Here is a 26,407-nt window from a genome sequence, read left to right as displayed (position 1 = left end):
TCTCAACCTTCCGCTGTTGCACCAGTTCATGAACGCGGCCGCTGCAGTACCAGCCGTCACTGCACTGGAAGCCAACGCCATCAATGGCATGCTTGCGTGGCTCGAGTCCAGATACCCCATGCCGACACACCGCATCAAGCTCCTCGGTTTGCACCACCGCCCGGCCCTGGACCAAGATCCCTCGCAGCACCGCGCTCTACACCACCAGCCCATGCAAGTGGATCCCGTTAGCTGCGCGGCTCTGGAGCTGTTTGAACCGGTTCCAGGCAACGCCGCCTCCTCCACTCTGTTTGCGACCATCAAGCACACACAGACGTCGATGGGAGGTCGATTGCTGCGACGGTCGCTCATGGAGCCCCTGACCGACATTGAGCTCATTCGCAAGCGGCAAGACCACACTGCCTTCTTTATGTTTGACGAACCGCGTCGCAACCGCGTTCGATCCACGTTTGGCGGCATCAAGGATGTTCCACGCACGCTGGGCAGCATTTTCCGGCACGGCGTGAAGATCTGGCGGTTTGCGAATCACGTTGCAGACCTCATCGACTCGCTCGCGGCTGCTGCGGGCGTTGCGACCACCATTCGTGAGCAGTTTTCGTTGCCCAATAGTCCCACGTTGGACGCCGAGCTGCTCAAGCCGCTCGAGGATGCGCGTGTTCAAGCCCTGTGCAAGTATTTGTCAACGTACGTTGGACTGGCTGAGACAGCGACTGCATCGCTTGCTGCTGCTGCTGCTACGACGTCTGCAACCTCAGCTCCCAGCGCGTCGGCAAAGAAATCATCCTCTTCAAGCAAGCGCAAGAAAGCCTCGTCACCAGCCAACGCCGCAGTCCCTGCCGTGCCCGTCGCTGCTGGCAACGCCGATCTCGCCATGGATGAACCGCAAGATCCTGACGACGAGGAGCGACCCCGCTATGTCTTGGTGTCGCAGCGCATCCAGGAACTGCACTCGAAGCGAGCCTCGTACCTTGAGGACTTGAACCAACTCGTCCAGGGCTACTCGACCATCGATCGCGGCATGACACCTGCCATGCTGGTCGACGCTCGCGACGGCTGCCTGATTGTCAGCGAGTTTGCAACACCAGACATTTTGAAGAGTTCGCCAGATCTCACCATTGTGCGCACCAGTGCCCGGGCACCGCGCGACGCCTTCTCTCCCTACGCTCGGCTCAACCCCGGAGTTAAGCGACCCGCTCTGAGCGGTCGCGTCAGTGTCCTGTCTTCTCCTCGACTGCAAGAGTTCCGGCGCCAGCATGTTGAAATGGACGACGAAATGCTTCAAGCCCAGGAGCAGGTGCGGCAAGACATTTGCAGCAGGATCCAAGCCGAAATCGCCGTGATCACGGCCGCAAGCGAGTCCATCTCGCAGATAGATGTGGCCATCTCGCACGCGCACACCGCCCAACGATACGACTGGACACGCCCGACACTGGTCTCCGCGAGCGGTGTGCTTGACATTCGTGGCGGCTTCCACCCCGTCCTCGATGCGCTGCAGATGAAGGATTCCGCAACCGCCAACCAAGTGAGCTTTACGCCCAACGACTGCGTCATGTCCGTCGCCGAGCCTGCCCGCGGCGTCCAAGCTGCTCCGTCACCAAACAACACGGCCCCTGCGCGAGCTGCCCACTGCTGGATTATCACGGGCGCAAACATGGGTGGCAAGTCGACCTTTATGCGTCAGAACGCCCTCATTGTGCTCCTCGCGCAAATGGGCAGCCACGTTCCAGCGCTGTCAGCTACCATCGGCATTGTGGATCGGCTGTTTACGCGTGTGGGCGCCTCTGACAACCTGGTCAAGCACAAGTCGACGTTCATGGTCGAAATGTCCGAGACGGCTCGCATTTTGCGCGAGGCGACGAGCCGCTCGTTTGTGATTGTGGACGAGATTGGACGCGGCACGTCCACGACGGACGGCGTTGCGCTGTCCTGGGCGGTGCTGTCGTATCTGCACACGAAAACGCGGTGCCGAATGCTGTTTGCCACGCACTTTCTCGAAGTCGCGCAACGGTGCCAGGAGCACCCGCAGCTGCTCCGCAATGCGGCCTGTCACATGGTGCGCGTGCTTCACTCGACCGAGGGACAGCCCAGCTTTACCCATCAGATTGTTCCGGGCGTGGCGCTCCGTTCCTACGGCATTGAGGTGGCTGAGCTTGCGGGGCTTCCAGCTGCTGTTGTGGACGAGGCGCGCTGGATTGCCGGCCAACTCCAGCAAGAGCAGGAGGCACGCAAGGGCGTGTTTTCCACCCTGAGTGATCACCATGTCTCTGGGTAGGGTTGGTTAAGGGGGGTGTCGTGCGAGTTGAGTGTTGTTGTTCCATGTATTCCGTTCAGTGATGATATTCCAATCCATCAAAGAGCGGCGTTCTTTTGTTTTTGACAATCTGCCGTTCCCACGCCATTGCTCGCATGCTCGGTTGCACAGTCGGGGGTTTGCTTTTGGGTTGACCGTCGAATTGGCAGCGCATCCCTGCAATCAAACCAAGCAAGAAGCAAGTCACGCACATTTTCAAGGTCTCGCTTGGTTGGTTCAACATTGAGCAACATTGCGCAGCATTGAGCTTTTGTGTGTGTTTGAACTCGCTCGTTTGGCGCTGCGCTGCGATTGGTCCAACATCCGACCCTCGTGAGTTTCGCTCTTCCATCGCTTCGTGTCTCCGAACATGACGCCGCACTCAATCTGGATCCACGGACGTCGGCCTGCAAGCGGCGACAGTGACACCGAGGATGCAATGTCGGGGAGGGGGGGGGGTTCGAGGAACGAGAGAGAGAGAACCAAAACCAAAACTCAACCCTCCGTGCCGTTCACCATCATTGCCCCAGCGACCCCTCGGATGTCCTCGACCACAGACGGAAGGCAAGCCAGCCAGTCACAGTCACCTTCCACGCAGTGAGCGACAGAGTGCGACGGAACGAGGCGAGACCGATGCACACATGGGAAAAAGGCAGCAAAACCCGCTCGATTTGGCGCGCTTCAGTCTTGCTTTCTCAGTTGCTTCATCGTCAATCATCAACCATCATCAACCATCAATCATCAATCATCAACCATCATCAACCATCATCAGAATCACTTCTTGAAGCGTCGCTCTGTGGCTTGAGTTTGACACAACATCGCATCATTGTAAGTCGCCGCTTCACAACCCCCCACTTTCGCAGCCACACACACAACGTCGCGACCAAACAAGCATCCACGACTCGGTCAAATCTCGACACTGTCCACACGACTGTCAAAAAGGCCACGGCAACGAACAAGTTCTGGCCATGCGACATGGATTACCAAAGCTGCAGACGCTGTGTGTGGGAAGAACAGCCGCAAAGTGTGTTCCCTCTAAACCCCCCTCTGGACCATCATGCACACCGACACAAACCGACCATGGGTGGACAACGTAGAGACACGTCCACCTCACTCATCAGATACTGACCCTTTTGCTTGCTTGCTTACTGGTTTGTTTGTCTGTTTGTCTGGTTGTTTTGGCTGCATCTCAGAAAAAACCACGCAACTCAGAGTTTCACAGTTTTCTACAGTTGACCAAAAAACAAAGCAAAACCCAAGCAATCCATTGATCCGACTTGAACAGCAAACATGTCCAACGACACCAACGAGTGCTCGTTCGAGTCGGTCGACGACTACGACCAACGGTACAACATTGCTGCCATCTTTATCATCCTGGTGACAAGCATGATGGGCACACTTTTGCCAATCCTAGCCAAGCGCAATCCCACTTGGATTTGCTTCCGAAGCCCGTTTGTGTTCACCATTGGCAAGCATGTCGGCACTGGCGTTATCATCGCACTGGCATTAATCCACCTGCTCACTCCCGCATACGAGGCGCTTGGCAACCCGTGCTTGCCGGCCGCGTTTGCAGAGGACTACACATTCGCACCGCTGTTTGCAATGCTGGGTGCGCTCGTGATGCACTTGTTTGAAACACTTGCCAGCATGCGCGACCTGAAGACTGCGCTCAAGTCTGAAACCTCGCAGCCGGGCATGGTTCAGGTCAGCGCCTCCGACAGCGATCCCGAGCGTGGACAGAATTCCAGCTGTACTGCCACTGCAACGCCCGATTCGCTGCTGTTCGCTCATGGCCACAGTCACGGTGGTTTGCTTGGCAACAGCTCGGCAGAACGCACGATCGGCGCTTACGTGCTCGAGTTTGGGTTGACTGCGCATTCCGTCATCATCGGCTTGACCGTCGGTGTCTCGTCCGTCACCGACTTGGAGACGCTGATTCCCGCGCTTGTCTTCCACCAGTTTTTCGAGGGCATTGCGCTTGGTGCACGGCTGGTCGAGTGCAACTTTTCCAAGCTGAACGAGTTTCTGCTTGCGTTCATTTACTCGGTGTCGGCTCCAGTTGGTATCGCCATCGGCATCGGGATTGTCAACTCTTACAATGAGAACGGCGTCACGACCAACCTCGTGCAGGGCACCTTTGATGCTGTGAGCGCCGGCATCCTGTTGTACGTCGGCTTTACGCAAATGCTGGCGATCGAGTTTCCTCGTGATTTTGCCGCTGCCTCCTCTCGAGCACGGCGCGTTGCGCTGTTTGTTGCGATGTGGGTGGGTGCCGGCATCATGGCCTTTATTGGCCGGTATCTCTGAGTGCACATCTGCACGCACATGCATTGATCTGAGCAGCCTTGCTCTTCTTAGAAAACCGTGTCTTGTTGTCCTTAACTTTTGATAGATTATTATAATAGTGTAGATTAGCATGACAACTTCCATATTTGGGGCTTCTGCTCATTTCTCAAAATCTCGCAACTTCTCAGACAACAGCGCTCCAAAATGAGCAGCGCTGACGATGCGACGACGGGCGTTCAGCGATCCAAGCGACCGCGCGAGGACGACGATCAAGAGGATCAAGATCACGATGGAGCTCATGCTCTGGCTCTGGAGCCGAACGGGGACGCAGCCGCGCAACGAGACGGCAGCGAGACGACCGCCTCGACGACGACGACGACGACCGCCGATGCCGCAAGCAATCCAAGCACAGACAGCGCAGCCAATGGTGCAGCAGTGCAGACTGAGACCGCGGGAGCAACGCGCCAACGCAGGAAACGCGCTGCGTGGGACCAAAGCAGTGACGCTGCAGTCAATCCCAGTGGAGTCAGTGGACCCAATGGAACCAGCGCATCGCTGACAGCAGTCGCATCGAGCAATCACAGCGCATCTGCTCAGAACGCTTCAAGTAGTCACCACCTGCCGCTGGCCGAGGCGGATCTCTCCGCAGACCAGGCCGAGGCACTCGAGCGCGCGCGCCAGTTTGCGCAGCAGCTCACGGTGCAGTTCCACGCCGCACAACAGCAGCATCTGCTGCGACAACAGCAGCTGCAGCAGGAGCAGGCTGCCAAGATGAAGCAGCACGCCGAGGCGCAGCAGGTTGCCCTGCGAACGCGCGCCATCACGTTGATTGGTCGCGTGTACGTTGGCTCCATTCCGTTCGAGGCCGGCGAGCGGGAGGTGCGCGCAGCCATGTCCGAATGCGGCCCAATCCGCTCAGTGAGCTTTGTCAACGATCCCGTCGCACCCACGCGGCACAAGGGCTTTGGCTTTGTCGAGTACGAGTATCCCGAGTCTGGCGACATTGTGCTCAGTCAGATGCACCACGCGCGGATTGGCGATCGCCAGCTCAAGTTTGGCACGCCGAACGCTCCGCAGCCAATGCAAGTGCTGATTGAGGAGCTGCGCAAGGAGGGCTCCACCTTCCCGCACGTCTTTGTCGCGAACATTCACCCCGAGCTCAGCGAGTCGGACATTCGCGAGGTCTTCCAGTCGTTCGGTCCCGTTGCCTACTGCATTTTGATGGTCGACTTGGTGACTGGGCGGCACAAGGGCTGCGGCTATGTCCAATTCGAAAGCTTGCAGACGGCCAAAGACGCAATTGCGGCGCTCAACCGACTGGATTTGGGCGGCTTGCTGTTGCACGTTGTCAAGGGCGCTCACTCGCCGTCCAACATCCAAGGCTTGACGACTGCACAATCTGCGCAAGTAACGAACGTGCTGGCTGGACGGACTGCCAATGATGGTGAGTTGGTGTTTTTGGCGATCTTGCTTGGGTGTTTGTTCTTTTTGTTTGTTGCTGTTGGATTGGACTGAAATGCTGCAATCTGCAGCTCTGCGAGTGAAGGCTTGGACTTGTCTTGCACTCTTGTCTCACCCGATCCACCTTTGCGCAACAATTCTGTGATAGGAGTACTGGCTTCAGCTGCGGCGCAGGCAGCAGCAGCAGCAGCGGCGCGCATTACTGCTGCTCGACAAGAAAGCACAGCAGCAGCAGCAGCAGCAGCACCAACAACCAATGCACAGGCACCAGCATCCAGTGGCGAGGACATGCAAGACAAACTGCGAAGACTCCAGTCGGAAACGCAAGCGTCCAGCGCTTCGCTTCGCGACGAGGAGAATGTATCCATCAAGGGCAATCAGGTCTATGCGATGCGTTGATGCAAAAACTAGCGCGTGGCACGACGGTGAGATGCAGCTGTTTGAGTCCTTTGTGATTGGTTCTGGTCACTCACTCACTGTTCAAATGGTTTTCTGTACCCTGTACTCCCCTTCCTCGACACAGAGCTCTCACATTGTCGCACTGCTCAACATGATCGACGCAGACGAGATTGACAGCATGCTGGAGCAGGAAGTTGGTGGCGAATGCTCCAACTTTGGCACTGTCGAACGCGTGGTGGTGCATGTCACTTCCAAGAATGACGTGGCGATATTTGTGCAGTTTGCGCAGCTGGAAGGTACGCGAGCGGAGATGGCGCCAAAGTAGAGCAGGGGGTGGCAATCTTCTTTCGTCGCTCAGCAGTTCTCTCACCCGACCCCGTTCTTGTATTGTGATGAACAGAGGCTGATGCAGCAGTGCTCGCGCTCAACAATCGGTGGTTTGGTGGGCGACAAGTGCGCGCGCAGCTGTACGACGAGGGCCAGTTCCAATCGCGCCAGCTCTCCCCTTGAGTTTGGTCTGTCAATTACAAAGAGATGCCGAATGCTCGACGATTTTGTCTGCTTTGTAACAATGGTGCTGCTGCTTTGTTTTTTTGATCTGGTTGCTATTTTGTTCAAACGTCTCGACCAACAAAGCAGTCACAACAAGCTGTTCCAGACCAGCGCAAGCACACACGTTTCGCACACAGAACATATGGTGGACTGTCGCTGGCGGGGTCGGAGATCTCCTTGAGCTTGGAGGCGAGTGCGTCCGTGTTGCGCTGCTTGATGGCAAAGATGACCGAGATGAATGCATTGGAAGCAAAGTCAAACTCGACAGCCACTTTGTTCGTTTCAATCCAATCTCACCCTTACATCCCTTCCCTTCCTTCAATCCTTCGTTTTTTTTGGTGATTGTACATGTACCGTTCTTTCCTTTGAGTTTCCGCTTGTCCACTCATCTTATCGTCATCACCGTCTTCAATGCTTTCGGTCGGTCGGATTTCGTTGTGCCGCTCTTTCCAGGCACCATCGACTCGACCCGTCCTCGCCGCCGTCGCCCGCGCGTTCTCGTCCAGCGCGCAGTCCACTGCCACTGGCTCAATGCCCATCGCACTGAGCCCTGCGCAGCCGCCGCTCACGAGCACGAGCCATCCGCACGTCCACCGCTCAGCCGCCTTTGCCCGCCTCGATCCCGCAGTCCACCTCCCGGAACTGACCCAACTCGTCGGCGGTCCTGCTGGCGTTGCTCCTCAGGACGCAATGGACTTTCACAACACGGACTGGCAGGGGCGCTACCGGGGAGCATCGAGTCTTGCCCTCCTCCCGTCCACCCCACAGCAGGTCGCTGCTGTGCTCAAGTACTGCTCGGATCACCAGTTAAGATTGAAGGATTATGCTGAGAGACGCGTTTTTTTTTCGTTTTCGGATGTTGTGCTTTGATTGCTGGTGGTTGGTTGGAGGGATTTGGTCCAATGTAGGTGTGGTTCTGAGATTTTGCGCTGGTTGATCGGCTTCTTTGCAACAACAGACTCGCGGTCGTTCCCCAAGGCGGTAATACTGGGCTCGTTGGTACGCATGCTTGTTTCTGTGCCACCTGCACCAAGTGGTTTGTTTGTGCTTTACTCACGGAATCGCTCTGCAGGAGGCTCTGTGCCAGTGTTTGACGAGATTGTCGTTTCGACAGCTCGCATGAACAAGATTCGCTCGTTCAATGCTGTTACCGGTGTGCTCGAGTGCGATGCAGGATGTGTGCTGGAAACGCTCGACAACTATCTACTTCCTCGCAACCACACCATGCCTTGGGATCTGGGCGCCAAGGGGAGGTATGAAATTTTGCGCTGCGTTTTTTTCGGGAACATGAGACAATCTATTTCGCTCATCACTGCTCGTCTCCAGCTGTCATATCGGCGGAAACGTTGCCACCAATGCAGGTGGGCTCCGCTTGCTGCGGTACGGGTCGCTCCATGGATCCATCCTTGGTCTCGAAGTTGTAAGATTTTGTTTTGCTCGAGTTTGGAAATCGCCGCACCTTTGCTTTTTGCCTGACACTGTGTCTGTTGTACTTGGAAGGCTCTGACCGATGGATCGATCTTGGACACGATGTCGAGTCTTCGAAAGGACAATACGGGTTTGTTTTGCTTCATTTGGAAACAAGGGAGCCGTTACCGCCTGAGTTTCGTCTAACTTGAGCTTCTCTCTGTGCTCCTTCCAGGCTACGACTTGAAGCAGCTCTTTATTGGGTCGGAAGGTACTCTGGGTGTGATCACAGGCGTGTCGGTTTTGACTGCCGCCAAGCCCAAGGTGAGTGTCGCATTGATGCCCTAGCCAATAGAATTCTTCTCTGACGGCCTGCGTTTCTGTCCCTTTCACCAGTCTGTTCACGTCCTGTATATTGGTTGCGAGTCATTTGCCACGGTTCAGACCATCTTTAGCGAGGCAAAACAACGGTTGGGTGAGATCCTGTCTGGTAAGCTGAGCTGAAGTTGTCCTGAGAGCGGCACGGGCTGTCGGAGCTTCTCATGGCAACTGCTTTCGTTACTTCTGTCAGCTTGCGAGTTTCAAGACGCACCCTCTCTCAATCTGGTCCTCCAGTACATTCCCAATACTCGGAACCCCCTTTCTGCGTCGCATCCATTCTACGTGCTGATTGAGACGTCAGGCTCCAATGAGACTCATGATCTTGAGGTGAGGGATCGAGCGTTTGAATGGCAAGGTGGTGCTTTTCTCACCGCTGACTTTTTTGGCTGTCCTATTTGTCTTTGACAGAAACTGGACAGCTTTGTCGAATTTCTCTACGACAACAAAATCAGCAGCGATGCCGTTGCTTCACAGGACATTTCACAAGTTAAAGCCATTTGGCAGCTTCGCGAGAATGTCGCGAGTGCCATGAAGCGACAAGGCGAGGTTTGGAAGTACGACCTCTCGTTGCCCATCAGTCAAATGTACCCGTTGGTCGAGGAACTGCGCACTCGACTTCCTCGGGAGCCCGGGGTCCTTGCCGTTGGATATGGTCACCTTGGCGATGGTACGTATTGACCTGTATGGCGTAAATGTTGCGGTGAGGACCATGCAACTACACTGTTCGTTGTGTTCCCTCCAGGAAATGTCCACATCAATGTGGTCGCGCCCACACGCTCGGAGAGTGTCCACAATGCAATCGAGCCCTTTATTTACGAATGGACCCGTAAGTGGACGCCCACAACGAGTCGGTATTATGAATTGTTGGATGCAAGTTCTCAATTTTCCGCTTTCCTTGAATCTCGAACAGAAAAGCACCGAGGTAGCGTCAGTGCCGAGCATGGTCTTGGATTCACCAAGGCGCATTGCATTGGATATTCCAAGCCACCGCGTGCCATTTCGCTTATGCACAACATCCGATCGCTCTTTGATCCCAAAGGCATTCTCAATCCTTACAAGGTGCTGCCCCACGACTAATGCCACAATTCCGAATGTTTTGAATTGTTCAATATAACAAAAAAGAGCAAGAACTAGCGGCTTGAACAGATTGCAACAAAAATAACACCCTACAACGATATATTTTAAAAGGCGCAGGTTGACTACAACTCATCGTGACCCTCAATGTCGTCTTCGACCTGCTCAAGCTTAAAGTTGGGGTCGCAAGCGGCCGGAGAAGTGAACTCGAGCACGTATTCGCACCTAAGGAGCAAAGTCGGAAAGCAAGCGCCAAATGAATTCATCACGGTTTTCGAAATTTGAGACGATTGGAGCGAACAAATGCAACTACTTACTTGCTGGGTTCGGCGACCGAGATCAGTGCATTCTTGTCTCCGCACTTAAGGTTGACCTGAGGTGGAATTCGAACAAACAATGAGCACGATAAACACACAAAACCAAAACACGCTCTCACTTCAAGCCGCATCGACATTTACAGTTGCGGATCGGTTAGGGCCATTCCAGCACTTTTCACCATTCTCGAATTTCATCTGAGAATACTTGTTACCAGATCCTGACCATCCAGTCCAGGAGCTAGGGCCAGCCAAGGTGAGTTTTCAAACAAGGCTTTGATCGAATCGGTTCAATAGTGACAAAATGACTTACCCCAGACTGGTCGCGCGATCATTCTGCTTTTGCTTTGCGGAAACGAATGGACATACCTCGTATTGGTATCTGCACCAAGACAGAGGAAACTAAGTCTCAGCGGAATTTCATCCGGGAACCAATGGCGGCTTGTATTCTTACTCGTTCGTCTTGAAAGAAAAGCATTCGTCTTGAAGCACAAAGAACTCTTGCTCGGGACCAAGGTCCGTGTTAAGCTTGGCATCCAATGCACTGAGGGGGGAAGCGGGTGAAAGTGAGAAACCACACCATCTTGACAAGCAGCCGTCAACTTCGACCATAACTTACTTGACCTCGCGCTCGGTGGCGGTGGCACGATCATGAAGAGCAGCCCATTCAGTTTGAGCGCGGTTGGCAGCTGTGATGGCAATAGAGATATGAGCGCGGAGACAAACAGAACAAACACGAGGCAGCATGTTGGAACACGAAAATTGGAGTGAACAGCGAGGGGAAAGATTCTCTTACCGTCGATCAAAGCCTGGACATCTTCAGGGAATGGCGGCATCGGTTCTAAAAATTCAAACGTAACAAGAGTCAGACGCAAAGCCAGCGCATCATCAAAATTTTGGGAACAGAGGGGGCGCATACCTTCGGGTTCCGCCTTCACTTCGGGCTTCTCATCGACTGCAGGCTCAGTTGCGGTGGGTTCTCCACTGGCGGCTTCAGGGGCAGCAGCAGCAGCGGCGGCGGCATCTTCCTCAGCCTTCTTGGCTTCACGCTCCAGACGGCGAGCTTCCTTGACCGCGTTCCAAGCGTTGATGTGTGCTTCCTTTGCGGGCTTTTCGAGAGCATCGGCCTCATCCTTGATTGCCTTCAGGCGTTCATCCTCAGCCTTCTCGGTGGCCAGGGTTGCCTTCAGTTCGCGCAACTTTGCGGTGCGCTCCTTGCGAGCGGTCAATCCTCGCTTGATGTGCTCAAAGCGGACGCGCATACCCTGCTGATGTGAGAGCAACTGTATAGATATGTGTGCCAAAACGCAGCAGTGGTTGAGTTTGACAGGCGTCTTTGGAACAGGCCTCAGGTCTCAAGGTGCCGTACCTTCTGCTCATTCTCCAGGCGCAGACTTTCGCCCGCTTCCTCGCAAGTGTTGTCACAGTCCGACTCTTTGCGGCCGAGCTCGTCGGTACCATCGCAGCAATCGCAAACGCCTGTGTCAGTAAGGCGACAGAATGAATGCTGAGACAAAAAAACCAAAAACAAACCAAAACCAAGAAATCAAACGAGGATGCATCAAGTGCCGTCCAGAACTGACCATCGTTGACTCGAGAGGACGGCAAAACGGTGGGCACAAAGCGCTTGTTTGGGCAGTAGAACGATCCTCGCGGGCAAGCGGATGTTCCTGCCACCCCCAATTCAATTGTCAAAATCAAAGTTAGAACAAAAAGTAGAGATGAACTCGTCTTGCGATGAAACGACTGTGAAGGAGTGACTCGTTCGCTTTCATTTACCTGGCTCGTCACTGCCATCTGGGCAATCGCAATAGTCGTCGTTGATGGCAGCGAACGGGATGGTCTTTGAGCCATCGACGCAAGTGAATGATCCGGACTTGGCTGCCGCGCGGTACAGCGGCCGACCTGTCAAACCATTGTCAGAAAATGAACAAAAAAACCCCCAATTGAGTTGTTATCATTGTCAAAACGCGAGTCAGATAGGGGTTGAGGAGGGGTTGAGGGGGGATGCTTTGAGTTTGGCTGGAAGTGCATTAGAAGTGGACCCGCTTTGTCGCCTCAGCGCTTTTGCACAGCAGCAGCAGGCGATGCAAGCCAGTTTGTTGGTGTTGCCGTGTTTCCTCGCCATTCTTCAATGTTGAGGATTGGTCTGAGTGCGTGGTGATCAGTGTGGGTGAAGGAAGAGAGAGAGAGCGAGGACGAGATCTCGCATTGCACTCGCATCCTCCACTTCTTCAACTTGCTCCACTCCACAGTGATGATTGACTGGTGACATGACCGAGTGATGATTGACTTGTAGCTCAGAGTTGGAGTTGGGGGGGGGGAACGTCTTACTCGCAGGAGCAGCGCCGCGGATGACTTTGGCTTGCGTTGAAGCAGCATCAGCACAGAGAACGATCATCATCACTGCGAGCATCATCACTGCTGCAGCGAGCGACAGTGTCACTGCGGATGATGACGATGAGCGACGATGCATCAGACAAGAAGAATAATGAAGAATAATGAAGAATGAAATGGGACTGAAGTAATAGACAAATTGTACATCAGGACTCAGATTTGACAGGTTTGTTCCCTGATCCAATCGCTCAGACAATAAGAAAACAAAAGCAACGAAGCAAAGTCGAAGCAATCTAGCAAGCGAGCAGGGAGCACAGGGAGGAGAGAGAGAGAGAGAGGGAAAGAGGGAAGAAAAAGGGAAACCAGTCAAATTTTCACACGTGAGCTGTCAATCTGAGACAATCCGACTGAAACCAGTCTTTTTGTTTTTTCCTTTTCCCGCGTTTGACAGTTGCGATCATGAGTCGGCTGCTTGCGCGCGCACTCAACCGCCCTGGCTCTGGCGCTGGCTCTGGCTCGGATGGCTCGTCGGAAGGCTCAGGCGGTGGTGAGGACAACGAGATGAGCAGCCAGACGCTCCTCACACGCCGACAGCAGCTGCAATCCCAGCAGTCCCAGCAGTCCCAGCACTCTCATCAATCCTACCAACTGGCTCAGGCACAGTCGCAGTCGCAGTCGCAGGCACAGTCGCCGTCGCAGTCGGGCAACCACGCGCACCTCCGCCAGATTCACCCGCAGGCAGCGACGTCCGCACTGACTGTGCCGTCGTCATCGACGCTGCAGAGTGGCCGCTGGAGTGGTGGCTCGGGCTCGTCCCATTCCGCGTCGCACCGAGGCGGCAGCAGCGGCGGCGGCGGCGGCTTCAGCATGACTTCGAGCGGGAACTCGTTCTCAATGTCGAGCCGCCGCGCTGCCGACAACGATCCCGTCGGACTCGTCTTTGCACCTGCTGGCGTCGCTGAATGGGAATGGGCAGGCAAGGGCATTGTCGAGATCGTCCACACGGATCGCTGCCCAAGCCTCAATTTCGCCCTGCCGGCAACAGGCAACGCGCCGGGTGCAGCTCTTCCAGGTACCACGACGACTACTACTACTACTACTACTACTGCTGCTGCTGCTGCTGCAAGGTCAGGCCAGTCGGAAGGAGTTATCGCAGACGGAGCTCGACAGGAACCTCCCGTGCTGCAAGAGCAGCAGAGCATCAACGTCAATCTCTTGCGTGGCGTCGAGCGACTTGGCTGGAAGATCAAGTACCCACCCGTGTACTCTGGTGGTATCGAGTCGACCAAGCACTACTTTGCCGACGGCGGCGACGACGACGACGAGATTGACCTCGACGGCGACGACGACACCACGGCGGCCGAGCGAGGGATGCAGCCACAGCAGCCCTCCATCAAGCGTTCTGGACACGCTCATGGTGGGAAGGAGTCGCTCCTCGGCCAGTTTATGGCCACGGCCATCTGCGCCAATGACATTACCTCGTCCGTCTTGTACACGGCGGGTGTTGTCGCCTCGTACGCGGGCTATCTGGCGCCTATCTGTCTGCTGCTTGTCGTGCTGCTGCTCCACCTCTTCCGTCGCGTCTATGTTGAAGTCGTCACCGCCCTTCCCCTGAACGGCGGCACGTACACGGCCATTCTCAACACGGGCCCCAAATCCGCGGCCGTCTTTGCTGGCTGCCTGTCCTTTTTGTCGTACGTCGCCACGGCAGTCGTCAGTGGCACCAACGCGATTCAGTACCTGCAAGTTTTATGGACGGATTTGGATGGGCACATTGCCACCATCCTGCTGTTTGTCCTGTTCGCCGCGCTCATGCTGTTTGGCGTGACGGAAAGTGCCAAGGTTGCCTTTGCCATTTGCTCCGTGCACATGCTCACGTTGGCGACCTTGTGCATGTGCGCCCTCGTCTCGGCGTTCCGCTCCAACTGGTCGGTTTTGGCCGACAACTTTGAGCGCGCCCCTCCGTCAAACATTCCACTGGCCCTGTTCTACGGCTTCAGCTCGGCCATGCTCGGTATCAGTGGATTTGAATCGTCCTCGAACTTTGTCGAGCAGCAAAAGCCGGGCGTGTTTGCCAAGACGCTCCGCAACATGTGGCTCATGGTCGCCATCATCAACCCTGTTGTTTCCCTGCTGTCGTTTTCTGTCTTGCCCCCGAGCGTGCTCTATCCCAACAACGGCACCGTCTACAACGAGGCCGCTGCCAAAGCACTGCTCGCAACCATGGCCGACCAGATGGAGGACGAGCTGAACGGCGCCTGGCTCAAGCGCATGATTGTTGTGGACGCGGTTTTGGTGCTTTCGGGCGCCGTCCTTACCTCCTTTGTTGGCGTCATTGGTCTCTTTTTGCGCATGTCCGCCGATCGTTGCTTACCCGGCGTTTTCCTCAAGCGGCTTCCGTACACACAAGCCAACTATGTCATCATCCTGTTTTTCTTGTTGGTGTGCTCTTCCCTGTTCCTAATTGCCAATGGCGAGCTTCAGGCGATCGGCGGCGTCTATACGGTCGCGTTCTTGTCCGTTATGGCCCTGTTCGGGTGCAGCAATCTTGCTCTGAAAAACACCCGAAGCACCCTCAAATCCGAGGCGCACGCGCCGCTCGTGGGTGTCATCACGGCCATTGTCGGCGTCATCGTTGCGTGGATTGGCAACGTCGTTCTGGACTCGCAAATTCTCCTGTACTTTTTCATGTACTTTGTGGGATTTTTGGCCATCGCTCTTTCCATGTTCTTCCGGTCTGCAGCGATTCGCACCTTGCTCCACGCGATCAAGGATCGAACGAATGCCAGCGCGCGTGTGGCCCGCTTTCAAAAGTGGCTCGTGCAGCTGCTCCACGACATTGAGCGTGAGCCCGTCATTTTCTTCTCCAAGCACGGCGATCTCGTTTCTCTCAACCGCGCGATTCAGTACGTCGAAGACAACGAGCAGACCCGCATCGTCAAGGTTGTCCACTTCTTTGAGTCGCCCCGAGACATTCCAGAGGAGCTGTTTGAGAATATTGCCATGCTCGATCGGTGCTACCCGGCGATTCGGATTGATGCCATGCTTGTGACGGGTCCCTTCCGGCCCGAGATGATTGCTTTTGTCGCCGACCGTACGCAAATCCCGCCAAATCGCTGCTTTATTGGCTGCCCATCACCCAGGATGACGTACAACATTCGAGAGCTGGGTGGCCTTCGCATCATTGTTCCCCACCTCGATCGCACGTACGCTCGGCTTGTTCGTCTGTGGCGCGAGCACCTCCAGCTTCCCGCCCCCGATGAGCAGCGTGCGCTACCCGCCGGCAATGTCGGTCTTGGACCGTCTGGTCCCGCCCGCAAGCAGCAGGACACCCCGGCTGCTGCTGCTGCCGCTGTTGCGAAGGTGTCCGCACCAGAGACCGACGGACCTCTGTTACTTGGTCTGGGCGCTGACGCGCGATCGGATCTTTCGTCCCAACCGCATCAAGGGCGAGACGCGCAATTCCAGCAGCAACAGCAGCAACAGCAGCCGCCACAACAACAACAGCAGCAGATGGGCGCCAGTTTCCAGGAGCAAATCCATGGCTTCGCACCAGTCGCACCAACTGCACTGTTCTCACTTGCGCACCAGACTCCCCAGTCACTGTCCGCTCCTCCTCAGCCGACATCGTCCCACCCCATCGCCGACTTTGGTGCCTCGTTCGCTGTGCCACCCAACCAGCACCATCAGGCCATGGCAAAGCCCGGCGCCGAGCAGCAAGCGATCGCCCAGCCCGTTTACAGCCAAGGACCGCAGCTCGCACGAGAGGATGATCATCACAATTATCACTATCAGCAACCGCGGCACCAGCCAGCCAGTATTTTCGAAGTCTTTGGAGTTCGCTCCTTGCCTCATTCCGGCGTTTCGTTGACCTTTTCGAGCCCAGCAAAGGCAGCCGCACCTGTGACCCCGTCAGTGCCAGCCCCAGTCGTCGCGTCAGAACCAACTTCTGCAGCTCGCTCGCCGCCAGCAGCCCCGACGGCTTCGGCAACCCGCTCTGCTTCTGCTTCCGACGACTCCCCGCCCAAGGCATCCTTGTCTCGAAACCAGAGCAGGCACGTCTTTTCTGTTCAAGCCGTCGATACGATGGACGATGATTCTGCTGCTCCCTTGGTGGACTTGAGTGTCGCAGCTCCTTCCCGAGAGGCAGAAGAGCAAGGAGGGAAAGCTGGTGCGACAACGCGCCGTTTTGAGGTTGCGGCGGCCACGGAAACGGTGGCACCGACGACTGTCTCGGCATCTGACGAAACTTCCAAGCGCTCTCAGGTGGTTGAAGCCAGGACTGAGCCTGCTTCCACCACGGAGCCATTGCGTGAGCAGAGCGCCGATGCTGGACCCGTCGGCGATGCATCCGCCGCTCCGCACAGCCTGGCTGTCTCTGGCGTTGTTGAAAACGAGGAAGTCTTGTAATTGTTTGATGGTGGTTTTTTGTTTTCCTGTGATGGATGTCACGTCGTCCTTTGATGTTCAAGTCATTTTTATTGTACAACATTTGCATGCTCATTGAAAGAACGAGGGGAAATGCTGAAAAACGGTGTTGTGCTGATGCTTGCTGGCTGAGCAGACAAAATCCAACAAAGGCTCGCACTCACTGTGTTGGTTTGTACTTGTTGTTGGCTCGTAGTTTGTCAACTGCATTAGCATCAGGATGAACCAAATGCGAACCTGAAAGGCTCACTCTTTTGTGTTGGTTTGTATTGTGTTTCTCGTTTTGTTTGTCCCACACACACAGCTGTTTGTCCCTCAGCGACCATCGCATGAAAACGCGACATGAAGTGGATGATGACTCTCAGAGTGTGACTCTTCTATGTTTGAAGTGTGAAGTGTGTGTGTGTGGAAGGCACTCGTGGCTGGCGACTGTGGTGTGGACGTAGCATTGGTCCTTTTTTTTTTTTTTTTTTTTTTTTTTGTGGCTCACGGAGCAAAATCACGCCCCCCGCTCTCTCCGTCCTTGCTTTGTGAGGTTGATGTGGTTGATGGGGGTTGATGGGGGTTGATGTGGTTGATGGTGGTATTGGATGGTGGGGGAGGGGACCAAAGGCGAAGACTCATATTGGCGCGGCTGTGCTGTGGCCCTTCGGCCTTGTCACGATCTTCAGTCAGTCTCGGCCTCACTCTCTCTCTCTCAGTCACTCGTCCTCTGCTTTTCTGCGTTGCTCCTGTTGCTTGAAGTGCTCTACTCATCCATCAGCTCTCTCTGTCTCTCTCTGTCTCGCTCTCTGCTCTCTCTGTCAATCCATGTGCCGTTCTCGCGCTTCTCCCCTCGTGCCTTTCCCCTCTTCTGATCTCGGCCTTCTCTCTTCTCTGCTCTCTCTCTCTTCGCTCTCTGTGTGTGTGTGCTCTGATCTCACATTGCACGCACCTGTTTGTCGCTTTCGACCTCTCCATCTGGGCATCGCGTCATGTTGGACAAAAGAAAAAGAAAAAAAGAAAAAAAGAAAAAAAAAGCAGAAAAATCGTGCCGTTCCATTGTTAGCGCCACGAACAACGAACGCGACGTTGATGTTGCAGAGAACAGCGACAGTCAGAGCGCGTTTTCCTATAAAGATCAACGAGAACATGTTCCAATTCAGTCATGTTTTGAATCTGGAAAAACAAAAGAAAAAAGCTGAAAATTCAAAAAAAAAGAAGAAAAAGAAATAATAATAATAATAAATAAAAACCTGGTTTTTGTTGTTTGTCTAACTTGATGAAAAATAACCGCGTTGTGACTTGTTCAACCGTCAATGATTGAATGATGATTATCGTTGTTATGATCAATCAATCAATCATGCATCATGATCAGTCATTGGTGAGATTGAGTGATTGAGTGATTCAGTGAGTGAGTGATGGAGTGATGGAGTGAGTGAGAGTGAGGCGTTGGCATGACTTACGTCGCTCCTTACTTTGTCTCACTTTGACCCCCCACCTCGTGTTGTGTCGATCTTCACTCATCACTCAAGATACTGCTGTGATCAAACTCATTCTGCTTCTTGCTTACTTGTTTAAACCCACTTCAACTATTTTTTTTTTTTTGCCTTTGACTTGCAGAATTCCCCGTCGTTTTCACTCCCAAATTTGAACACAAGATGCTGAGCTGCCGCATTGCCGCTTCTGCCGCGCGCAACGTCGCTGCTGCCTCTGCGCTCACGAGTGCTCAGCGTGTGGCATCGCGCTCATCAGTGACTGCAGTCGCCGCAGTCTGCTCTGCTGCTGCTCCTCGTGCCGCTGTCGCTGCTCCCCGTGCTGCTGCTACGCGATCCTTTGCCACCATCGCTCGCCCAGTGGCTGCCTCGGCCTCGGCCTCGACCCCGGCATCGCTCGAGCCCCTGGACTCGTTCGAGCGCCGCCACATTGGTGTCACCACCGAATCGGACGTCAAGACCATGCTCGACGCCTGCAAGGTGGACTCGCTCGAACAGCTCATCGACAAGACCATCCCGGCTGGCATTCGCCTCCACCGCGAGTTGGCCATTGGCGCGGCCCAGTCAGAGTCAACGCTCCACAAGACCCTCAAGTCGATCGCCTCCGAGAACAAAATCTTCCGCTCGTACATTGGCATGGGCTACTACAACACGCTCACACCCCCCGTCATCCAGCGCAACGTGATTGAAAACCCCGGCTGGTACACCCAGTACACCCCTTACCAGCCAGAGGTCTCGCAGGGCCGCCTCGAGTCGCTCCTCAACTACCAGACCCTCGTTGCAGACCTGACCAAGCTGCCCTTCCCCAACGCCTCGCTCCTCGACGAGGCCACTGCCGCCGGCGAAGCCATCACCATGGCCTTTGTCAACTCTGGCAGCAAGAAGCCCCGCTTTGTCGCCGATGCCGCCATCAACCCCCAGACGCTCGCCCTCTTGCGCACCCGCGCCGAGCCGCACAAGATTGAGGTCGTCACTGCCGACGTCCTCAAGTTTGACTTTTCTGCCAACGACGTCTGCGGCGTCCTCGTCCAGTACCCCACCCTGTCTGGCGACGTGCACGACTACTCGGCCCTTGCCGAGCGTGCCCACAAGGCTGGCGCGCTTGTCGTTGCCGCAACCGACCTCCTCGCTCTCACCGTCATCAAGGCTCCCGGCGAATGGGGCGCGGACATTGCCCTCGGCAACGCCCAGCGCTTTGGCGTCCCGCTCGGCTACGGTGGCCCCCACGCCGCCTTCTTTGCCGTCTCGGAGAAGCTCGTTCGCAAGATGCCCGGCCGCATCGTCGGTGTCTCGCGCGACGCGTCCGGCAACGGCGCCTACCGCCTCGCCCTCCAGACCCGCGAGCAGCACATTCGCCGCGAGAAGGCCTCGTCCAACATTTGCACGGCGCAAGCTCTGCTGGCCAACATGTCGGCCATGTACGCCGTCTACCACGGCCCCGCCGGTCTCCGCAAGATTGCCGAGCGCGTCCACCGCCTGACTGGCATCTTTGCCGAGGCTGTCGCCCACCACGGCCACACGGTCGTCAACAAGACCTTCTTTGACACGCTGCTCATCAAGACCTCCGTGCCTGCCGCTCAAATCATCAGCCGCGCCGTCGAGCACGGCATCAACCTCCGCACGGTCGACGCTGCCCACGTCGGCGTCTCCCTTGACGAGACTGTCACCCGCGACGACCTTGTCCACCTGCTGAGCGTCTTTGCCCTCCAAGGTGGCGAGCCCGCCCCGATTGCCGCCATCGACGCCGCCGTCGCCCAACGCGGCCCCGCTTACAGCGCCGTCGCTCGCACCAGCGCCTACCTCACCCACCCCATTTTCAACTCGCACCACTCTGAGACCATGATGCTGCGCTACATCAAGTCCCTCGAGAACAAGGACATTTCCCTCGCTCACTCGATGATCCCGCTCGGCTCGTGCACCATGAAGCTGAACGCCACCTCGGAAATGTACCCCGTCACCTGGCCCGAGTTCAACTCGCTCCATCCGTTCGCCCCCGTCGCACAGGCGCAAGGCTACGCTCGCATGTTTGAGCAGCTCGAGCGCGACCTCGTCGAGATTACCGGCTACGACGCCGTCTCTCTGCAGCCCAACTCTGGCGCCCAAGGCGAGTACGCCGGCCTCCGCGCCATCATGGCCTACCTCAAGGACATTGGCCAGGGCCACCGCCACGTCTGCCTCATCCCCGTGTCGGCCCACGGCACCAACCCTGCCACCGCTCAGATGGTCGGCATGACGATCGAGACCGTCGCCACCGACGCCAACGGCAACGTCGACATTGCCGATCTCCGCGCCAAGGCTGAGCAGTTCAAGGACCACCTTGCCGCCATCATGATCACCTACCCCTCGACGTTCGGCGTGTTTGAGGAGGGCATTCGCGAAGTTTGCGACATTATTCACAAGAACGGCGGCCAGGTCTACCTCGACGGTGCCAACATGAACGCCCAGGTCGGTCTCTGCCGCCCTGGCGATTATGGCGCTGACGTGTCCCACCTGAACTTGCACAAGACCTTCTGCATTCCCCACGGCGGCGGTGGTCCCGGCATGGGCCCCATTGGTGTCAAGAAGCACCTCGCTCCCTTCCTGCCCAACCACCCCGTCGTCAGCGTCGGCGGCAAAAAGTCGTTCGGTGCCGTCTCGGCGGCTCCCTGGGGCTCGTCCTCGATTCTGCCCATTTCCTGGTCGTACATTCGCATGATGGGCGGCTCGGGTCTTGCCCAGGCCACCCGCATTGCCATTCTTAACGCCAACTACCTCCAGGCGCGCCTCAAGTCGCACTACAAGATTCTCTACACCAACAAGAACGGCTTCTGCGCCCACGAGTTCATCCTCGACACGCGCCCATTCGCCAAGTCGGCTGGCATTGAGGCCATCGACATTGCCAAGCGTCTGCAGGACTATGGCTTCCACGCCCCGACCATGTCCTTCCCTGTGGCTGGCACGCTTATGATTGAGCCCACCGAGAGCGAGTCCAAGGTCGAGCTCGACCGCTTTGTCGATGCTTTGATTAGCATCCGACAGGAAATTGCCGACGTCGAGTCTGGCAAGGCCGATCGCGAGAACAACGTCCTCAAGAACTCGCCTCACTCCCTCCGCCACGTTACTGCTTCCGAGTGGAACCACCCTTACACTCGCGACCAAGCCGCGCACCCGCTTCCCTACCTGCGCAAGAACAAGTTCTGGCCGTCTGTCTCGCGTATTGATGATGTCTTTGGCGACCGTCGTCTGCAAGTGACTCGCGCTGCCAATGACATTTAAGCAGTTGTTTTTTTGGGAGCTGTCGGTTTTTTTTTTCCGTTGTTTGTTACAAAATACAAGGCTTTGTGTGTTAATTCACCTTTCTGTTTTCATAGTTCAAGTTTCTTCTTGTTACTGCCATGTTTTGGTTTCGAATTGAGCTGTCAGCAACGATCTATCATCAAAACACGGGAGCCAGCACGGCGCTTTTGTTGCAATCCAAAAGTGTTTTCATTTGTTTTTGGTTACAACTGAAACCAAGAAGACGAGACGACCCACAGACCAACAACTTAACAAATGCGACAGTGCCAAAAACCAAAGCAACCCTATTGGTTTTGGTAGTTTGAATACCCTCCCTAGATGAGCAAGCAACGATAGAACAGCAGAGTGAGCATCGAATGACCTGCAAAAGCGGAAAAACAGAACAGAAAAGAAAAAAAAACCCTCGTGCAAAAAAACACCAAGAAGACTCAAAGAGAAACATACTGGATAGCCGTGAGCTTGAGGATGCGGTGGCGGTATTGGTGGTTGGTACGCATTGGTGGCGCCACCGCGGAGGTTGGCCAAGGCAGCGCGGAATGCAGCTGCCGTGACGGATTGAGAGTCTACTGCAGCAGCGTTAGGGTTGGAGTTGCTGGCTGCAGCAGCAGCAGCAGCAGCAGCCGCCGCCGCAGCCGCCGCCGCTGCCGCCGCATTCGGATCGCCGCCATCGGCAACCTGGGTGGCTTGGCTGGCAAGCATCTGCAATTGCTGAAAGTAGGCGGAGGAGTAGTTTCCATTCGCTGCGGCCGCCTGCACAGCCATGAGCATTTGCATGTGTGCGGGGTCTGTTGGATCGACGGCAGTCGTTGGATTTGCCACAGCCGCGGGACCAGGCGTTGGGGCAAAGAGGCCAGCAGCGGCGTCTCCAACCGACGGTCGTTTCGCGGACTTGATTTCTTCGCGCGGCACAATGTCAATCAAAAAGTCGTACGTGTCGCACTTGGAGATGGCGAGCGCAACGTCGCTCCTCTGCACAGGACGCAGTAGGATTGTCAGTCAGAAGGAATTCGAAACTCGACCAAGCCAAAACACAACACACACACACACAGAGCACAACCAAAGTACCTGAAGCGTTCGGCGTTTGGCATCCTCCGTATGCAACCAAGCACGCGTCGACAGCTCGAGGATGAAGAGCTCGCAGGCCTTGGCGAACAGCATCGGCGCCTCCGAGCTAATCATCTTGACTTCCTCGTCTGTTTTCATAATTTTCTTGATGCGAGCGAGCGGCAACTCTTGCGTTTTGAACGATTCGACGGTCTGTGCATTGAAGAACGAGCGGACAAGGGTGAAAGAAACGGAAATCAGAAAAGGTGAGAAATTCTGAGATTTTGAAGCCCTTTTTGATGTGTTCAATAGCGGAGTTTCAATCAAAGTCTCCGAAATAATCACATATCCCAAATCTGAGAAAAAATCTGAGAAATCTGAGAAAATCTGAGAAACCTCGCCTTACCAATGCATCGACAGCGGCTGCTTGTTCGCGCCAGAACGAGGCTGTTTCGTGCTCGAGCCGCCGCGCAAACTCCTGCGACAGGGCCTTGGCCTGCTCGATTTGCTGCACGGACGCCGTGGACTCGCGACTCGCGGCAGCGGCAGCAGCGGCGGCGGCAGCAGCAGCAGCAGCGGCAGCCGCAGCATTGGAAGCAAAGTTGGAGCTCGCCTGCATTGCCTGCTGGAGCGCAGCCGCCTGGGCCTGGGCTTGCTGATGCTGCTGCTGCTGCTGCTGTTGTTGTTGCTGCTGTTGTTGCTGGTGCGGCGGTGGCTGCGACTGCTGCTGGGGTTGCGCTGCGTACGCGAAGGTTGGCGGGTAGAACGATCCTGGCGTCCCCTGCTGCGGCTGCTGCTGCTGCTGCTGCTGCTGCTGCTGCTGCTGCTGTTGCTGCTGGCGTTGGGGTGGTTGAGGCGGCTGCTGCTGGGATGCGGCTGCGGGGTGGTAGTACTGGGCATACGCATGCATTGGCTGCTGCTGCTGCTGCTGGTGCATTTGAGCCTCTTGCTGCTGCTGCTGCTGCTGCTGCTGCTGCTGCTGCTGCTGCTGCAGTTGGTGAGCGGCCATCATTGCTGCAAAGGCCGCTGGATCAGACATTTAAATAATCTGAGAAATATCGAAAAAAAACAATGAATGAAAGAAACAAAAAGAAAATAGAAACGGACGAAAACGAGTAAAAAATGCACACAAGACGAGGAACAGTTTGATACAATCGAGCAACACACAGAACAACGAAGAAGAAGAAGAAGAAGAAGAAGAAGAAGAAGCAGAAGGGCGGTGCAAAAAAGATCACTTGGATCTCACCAATCCAACAAAACGAAGAAGGAAGAAGGAAGAAGGAAGAAAAGCAGAGCACAGAGCACAAAACACACTTCAACACAAACCAACAACACAAGAGGCTACAAGTTGACGCCAAAGTCCCAGATTTTAATCACGCCGTCTTCCGCTCCAGTGACAATCTTGCTGTCATTGAACTGCAAAAAGTTGACGGGCGCGAGATGGCTATTGAGTGTGTACATGAGAGTGCCCGATTCCAAGTCCCAAATCTTGACAGAGTGGTCGTGGCTGGCCGTCACAATTCGCAAGTTGTCAAACTGCAAGCACCAAACGCCTGCACAAGAACGAAAGAGGGAACGGGAGGAAAAGTTTGTCCAACAAAAAACAAGCAAACAAGCAAGCAAGCAAAATCGGCCGAACGAAAACAGTGAGAATCACAGTGGACAAAAACCCAAAACGAAACAAAAATCTCGAACGTACCAGCAGTGTGCCCGAATAGGGTCTGCGTGCATTGCCCCGTCTCAAGATTCCAGACACGAACAGTGTTGTCGAGGCTCCCGCTGACCACGGTGCCGTGGGACATTTGCAAACATTGGACCTCGGCAAGATGGCCCTCCATGCTTTTGACGCACTCGGGCTTTTGAATGTCCCAAACACGGATGGTGCCGTCATCCGAGCCAGACAGAATCTGGTTGTGGTGGATTCGCACGCAGTTCACCCAATCGGAATGCCCATGCAGCACGCGACATTGGCCATCTGCAAACGACCAAACGCGGATCGTGGAATCGGCCGAGCCCGTAACGAGCTTGGTATCGTCAAACTGGAGCGACAGCACGCCGCCAGTGTGGCCCTCGAGCGTGCGGACGCAGTCGCCGGATTCAATATTCCAAATCTTGACTGTGCCGTCCATCGAGCCCGAAATGATCTTGACGCGGTCAAACTGGAGACACCGCACTGCGCGCGTGTGTCCTTCAAGCACGCTCTTGCAGTCTCCCGTTCGCGTGTCCCAGATGCGGATGGTGCCGTCGTACCCGCCAGAGACAATCTTCTTGTCGTCAAACTGCAGGCAGTAGACGCCGTCCGGGTGCAGCAGCTTGCGCACCGTGTAGACGCCTTTTCTCCACTAAAAAAAAGACCAAACGACCAGAGACCACAAGCAAACAAAAGCAAGCACCATAAGCATCCTATGTGAGTGAAGACAAGTTGCGAATTCGGGGAGTTGCCTTTAGGCTGTGGCAGAGTGCAACAGCCTAATAGCCTGTTTGCCAAATGCAGCGTATTTCTCGTTTTCTCTCTGTCTCTGTCTCTCTGTCTCACTCTCGCTCGTCAAATGCTTACGTTTCGCTCAATGCAGAGACGCTCGACGTAAATGTCCTTCCAGCGGCGGCGCGGACGCTTGGTGCGCGGGTTGGACGGCTGGATTTCCGAGCCTGAGGCAGCGGCGGTGGCGGCAGCATGAGCGACGGCCGCGTCGTCCGGCATGTCCATGATGAGCGGGAGGCCCCATCCGCACTTGTGGCACTTGCGGTTGATGTGCTGCGCGCACATGCGGTGCCAGAGCGAGTCGTCGTTGGCTACGTCCCTCCATGTGCGCGAGACCTGCGCGGCGGTGGCGAGGCGCGTTGCGTCGCAGAACGACAGGATGTGCTTGGCCAGGTGCTCTGGCAGATGTGAGATAAAGTCGATGCGCAAGCGCGGCTCGACGAGGCGGTAGACGTGCGAGAGCGTTGCCGGGTCGATTGGGACTGGCGGGAGTGCATCAGCAGGATCAGCAGCAGCAGCAGCAGTAGTAGAATCAGCAGCCTGTTCTGATGATGATGATGATGATGATGATGAGCGTGATGGTGGTTGTGGTGATGACGGGTGGCCGAGGATGGCAGCGAGGAGCTCACGCAGCTGGGGTTGGGACAGCTGGCGGACGCGGTCGAGGGTCGGCAGCAGCCAGTCACGGAACTGCTGCTGCTGCGAGGGGTCATCCTGCTGCTGCTGCTGCTGATGATGATGATGATGGTGGTGGTTGAGCTGGTGGTGGTGGTAGTGGGGATGCAGCGCGAGTGATTGCTGCTGTTGTTGAGCATAGCCGTCGACGAACGCCGAGGCCGGCAGCGAGAGGCCCAGCGCAGGCACCACAGGCGCAGCATCACTGGCAGTATCAGCATGAGTAGCAGACGTCGATGCCGATGCCGACGGGGTGGAGGTCGCCGGGGTCACCGCCATGGATGCAGTTGGCAATCGACGCTGTGCTCCATTGGCCGACAATGACGAGGCCGCGTCCACTGCTACGTCCATTCAGCTACACAGTCAAAAAGGGTCAAAGTCGACAAAGAAGATGCTTGTGAGAAAAAAATGAGAGAAGAATAATATTAATAACAAAAAGGGGGTCGCGTTTGTGGTGCTGTGAGAGAAGGGAAGGGAAAGGAAAGGAAAGGAAAGGAAAGCTAAGAAAAGGAGAAAAAAAAAAAAG

At 55.6% G+C, this 26,407-nt stretch overlaps 9 protein-coding genes across 9 annotated transcripts in view; 6 read left to right on the top strand and 3 right to left on the bottom strand.

Annotated features, from left to right (window-relative positions):
- CAOG_09102 (hypothetical protein) overlaps window positions 1-2,272 on the top strand; it is a gene marked incomplete at both ends in the record, with an annotated part of 3,363 nt that extends 1,091 nt beyond the window's left edge. Inside the window, one exon of the mRNA XM_011272457.1 lies at window positions 26-2,272. Within this exon, the coding sequence (XP_011270759.1) occupies window positions 26-2,272 (2,247 nt within the window). The remainder of the gene's footprint in view (window positions 1-25) is intronic.
- Window positions 2,273-3,580: 1,308 nt separating this feature from the next.
- On the top strand, window positions 3,581-4,597 carry CAOG_07501 (ZIP zinc transporter; the record flags this gene model as incomplete). Its single annotated transcript, XM_004343325.2, has 1 exon — window positions 3,581-4,597. One exon carries the CDS (start codon window positions 3,581-3,583, stop codon window positions 4,595-4,597), a length of 1,017 nt encoding a protein of 338 aa, XP_004343375.2.
- A 183-nt stretch (window positions 4,598-4,780) lies between these two features.
- On the top strand, window positions 4,781-6,946 carry CAOG_07500 (hypothetical protein; the record flags this gene model as incomplete). The annotated part of the gene is made up of 4 exons (XM_004343324.2): window positions 4,781-6,020; window positions 6,186-6,418; window positions 6,561-6,732; window positions 6,837-6,946. The coding sequence occupies 4 exons, from the start codon at window positions 4,781-4,783 to the stop codon at window positions 6,944-6,946; spliced, it is 1,755 nt and encodes a 584-aa protein (XP_004343374.2).
- A 453-nt stretch (window positions 6,947-7,399) lies between these two features.
- CAOG_07499 (D-2-hydroxyglutarate dehydrogenase) lies at window positions 7,400-9,853 on the top strand (the record flags this gene model as incomplete). The annotated part of the gene is made up of 11 exons (XM_004343323.2): window positions 7,400-7,794; window positions 7,947-7,987; window positions 8,061-8,241; window positions 8,315-8,408; window positions 8,489-8,546; window positions 8,631-8,719; window positions 8,792-8,885; window positions 8,967-9,103; window positions 9,185-9,443; window positions 9,519-9,602; window positions 9,687-9,853. 11 exons carry the CDS (start codon window positions 7,400-7,402, stop codon window positions 9,851-9,853), a joined length of 1,599 nt encoding a protein of 532 aa, XP_004343373.2.
- A 122-nt stretch (window positions 9,854-9,975) lies between these two features.
- CAOG_07498 (hypothetical protein) lies at window positions 9,976-12,640 on the bottom strand (the record flags this gene model as incomplete). The annotated part of the gene is made up of 12 exons (XM_004343322.2): window positions 9,976-10,075; window positions 10,168-10,223; window positions 10,309-10,405; window positions 10,478-10,546; window positions 10,619-10,708; window positions 10,784-10,853; window positions 10,961-11,005; window positions 11,084-11,447; window positions 11,534-11,643; window positions 11,748-11,834; window positions 11,944-12,069; window positions 12,499-12,640. 12 exons carry the CDS (start codon window positions 12,638-12,640, stop codon window positions 9,976-9,978), a joined length of 1,356 nt encoding a protein of 451 aa, XP_004343372.2.
- Window positions 12,641-12,960: 320 nt separating this feature from the next.
- Window positions 12,961-16,911, top strand: CAOG_07497 (hypothetical protein; the record flags this gene model as incomplete). Its single annotated transcript, XM_004343321.2, has 1 exon — window positions 12,961-16,911. One exon carries the CDS (start codon window positions 12,961-12,963, stop codon window positions 16,909-16,911), a length of 3,951 nt encoding a protein of 1,316 aa, XP_004343371.2.
- Window positions 16,912-18,530: 1,619 nt separating this feature from the next.
- Window positions 18,531-21,733, top strand: CAOG_07496 (glycine dehydrogenase). Its single transcript, XM_004343320.2, has one exon. The coding sequence runs from the start codon at window positions 18,570-18,572 to the stop codon at window positions 21,657-21,659; it is 3,090 nt and encodes a 1,029-aa protein (XP_004343370.1). The 5' UTR covers window positions 18,531-18,569; the 3' UTR covers window positions 21,660-21,733.
- A 115-nt stretch (window positions 21,734-21,848) lies between these two features.
- CAOG_07495 (hypothetical protein) lies at window positions 21,849-23,736 on the bottom strand (the record flags this gene model as incomplete). Its single annotated transcript, XM_004343319.2, has 4 exons — window positions 21,849-21,994; window positions 22,125-22,649; window positions 22,746-22,937; window positions 23,131-23,736. The coding sequence occupies 4 exons, from the start codon at window positions 23,734-23,736 to the stop codon at window positions 21,965-21,967; spliced, it is 1,353 nt and encodes a 450-aa protein (XP_004343369.2). The 3' UTR covers window positions 21,849-21,964.
- A 161-nt stretch (window positions 23,737-23,897) lies between these two features.
- On the bottom strand, window positions 23,898-26,381 carry CAOG_07494 (F-box/WD repeat-containing protein pof1). The gene is made up of 3 exons (XM_004343318.2): window positions 25,282-26,381; window positions 24,424-25,066; window positions 23,898-24,277 (listed from the first exon to the last, which is right to left on the bottom strand). Exons 1-3 carry the CDS (start codon window positions 26,230-26,232, stop codon window positions 24,066-24,068), a joined length of 1,806 nt encoding a protein of 601 aa, XP_004343368.1. The 5' UTR covers window positions 26,233-26,381; the 3' UTR covers window positions 23,898-24,065.
- Between the last annotated feature and the right edge of the window lie 26 nt (window positions 26,382-26,407).

Source organism: Capsaspora owczarzaki (assembly GCF_000151315.2).
Source record: "Capsaspora owczarzaki ATCC 30864 unplaced genomic scaffold supercont2.14, whole genome shotgun sequence".
Classification (NCBI taxonomy): domain Eukaryota; class Filasterea; order Ministeriida; family Capsasporidae; genus Capsaspora; species Capsaspora owczarzaki.
This window is presented reverse-complemented; position numbering and strand designations above follow the sequence as displayed.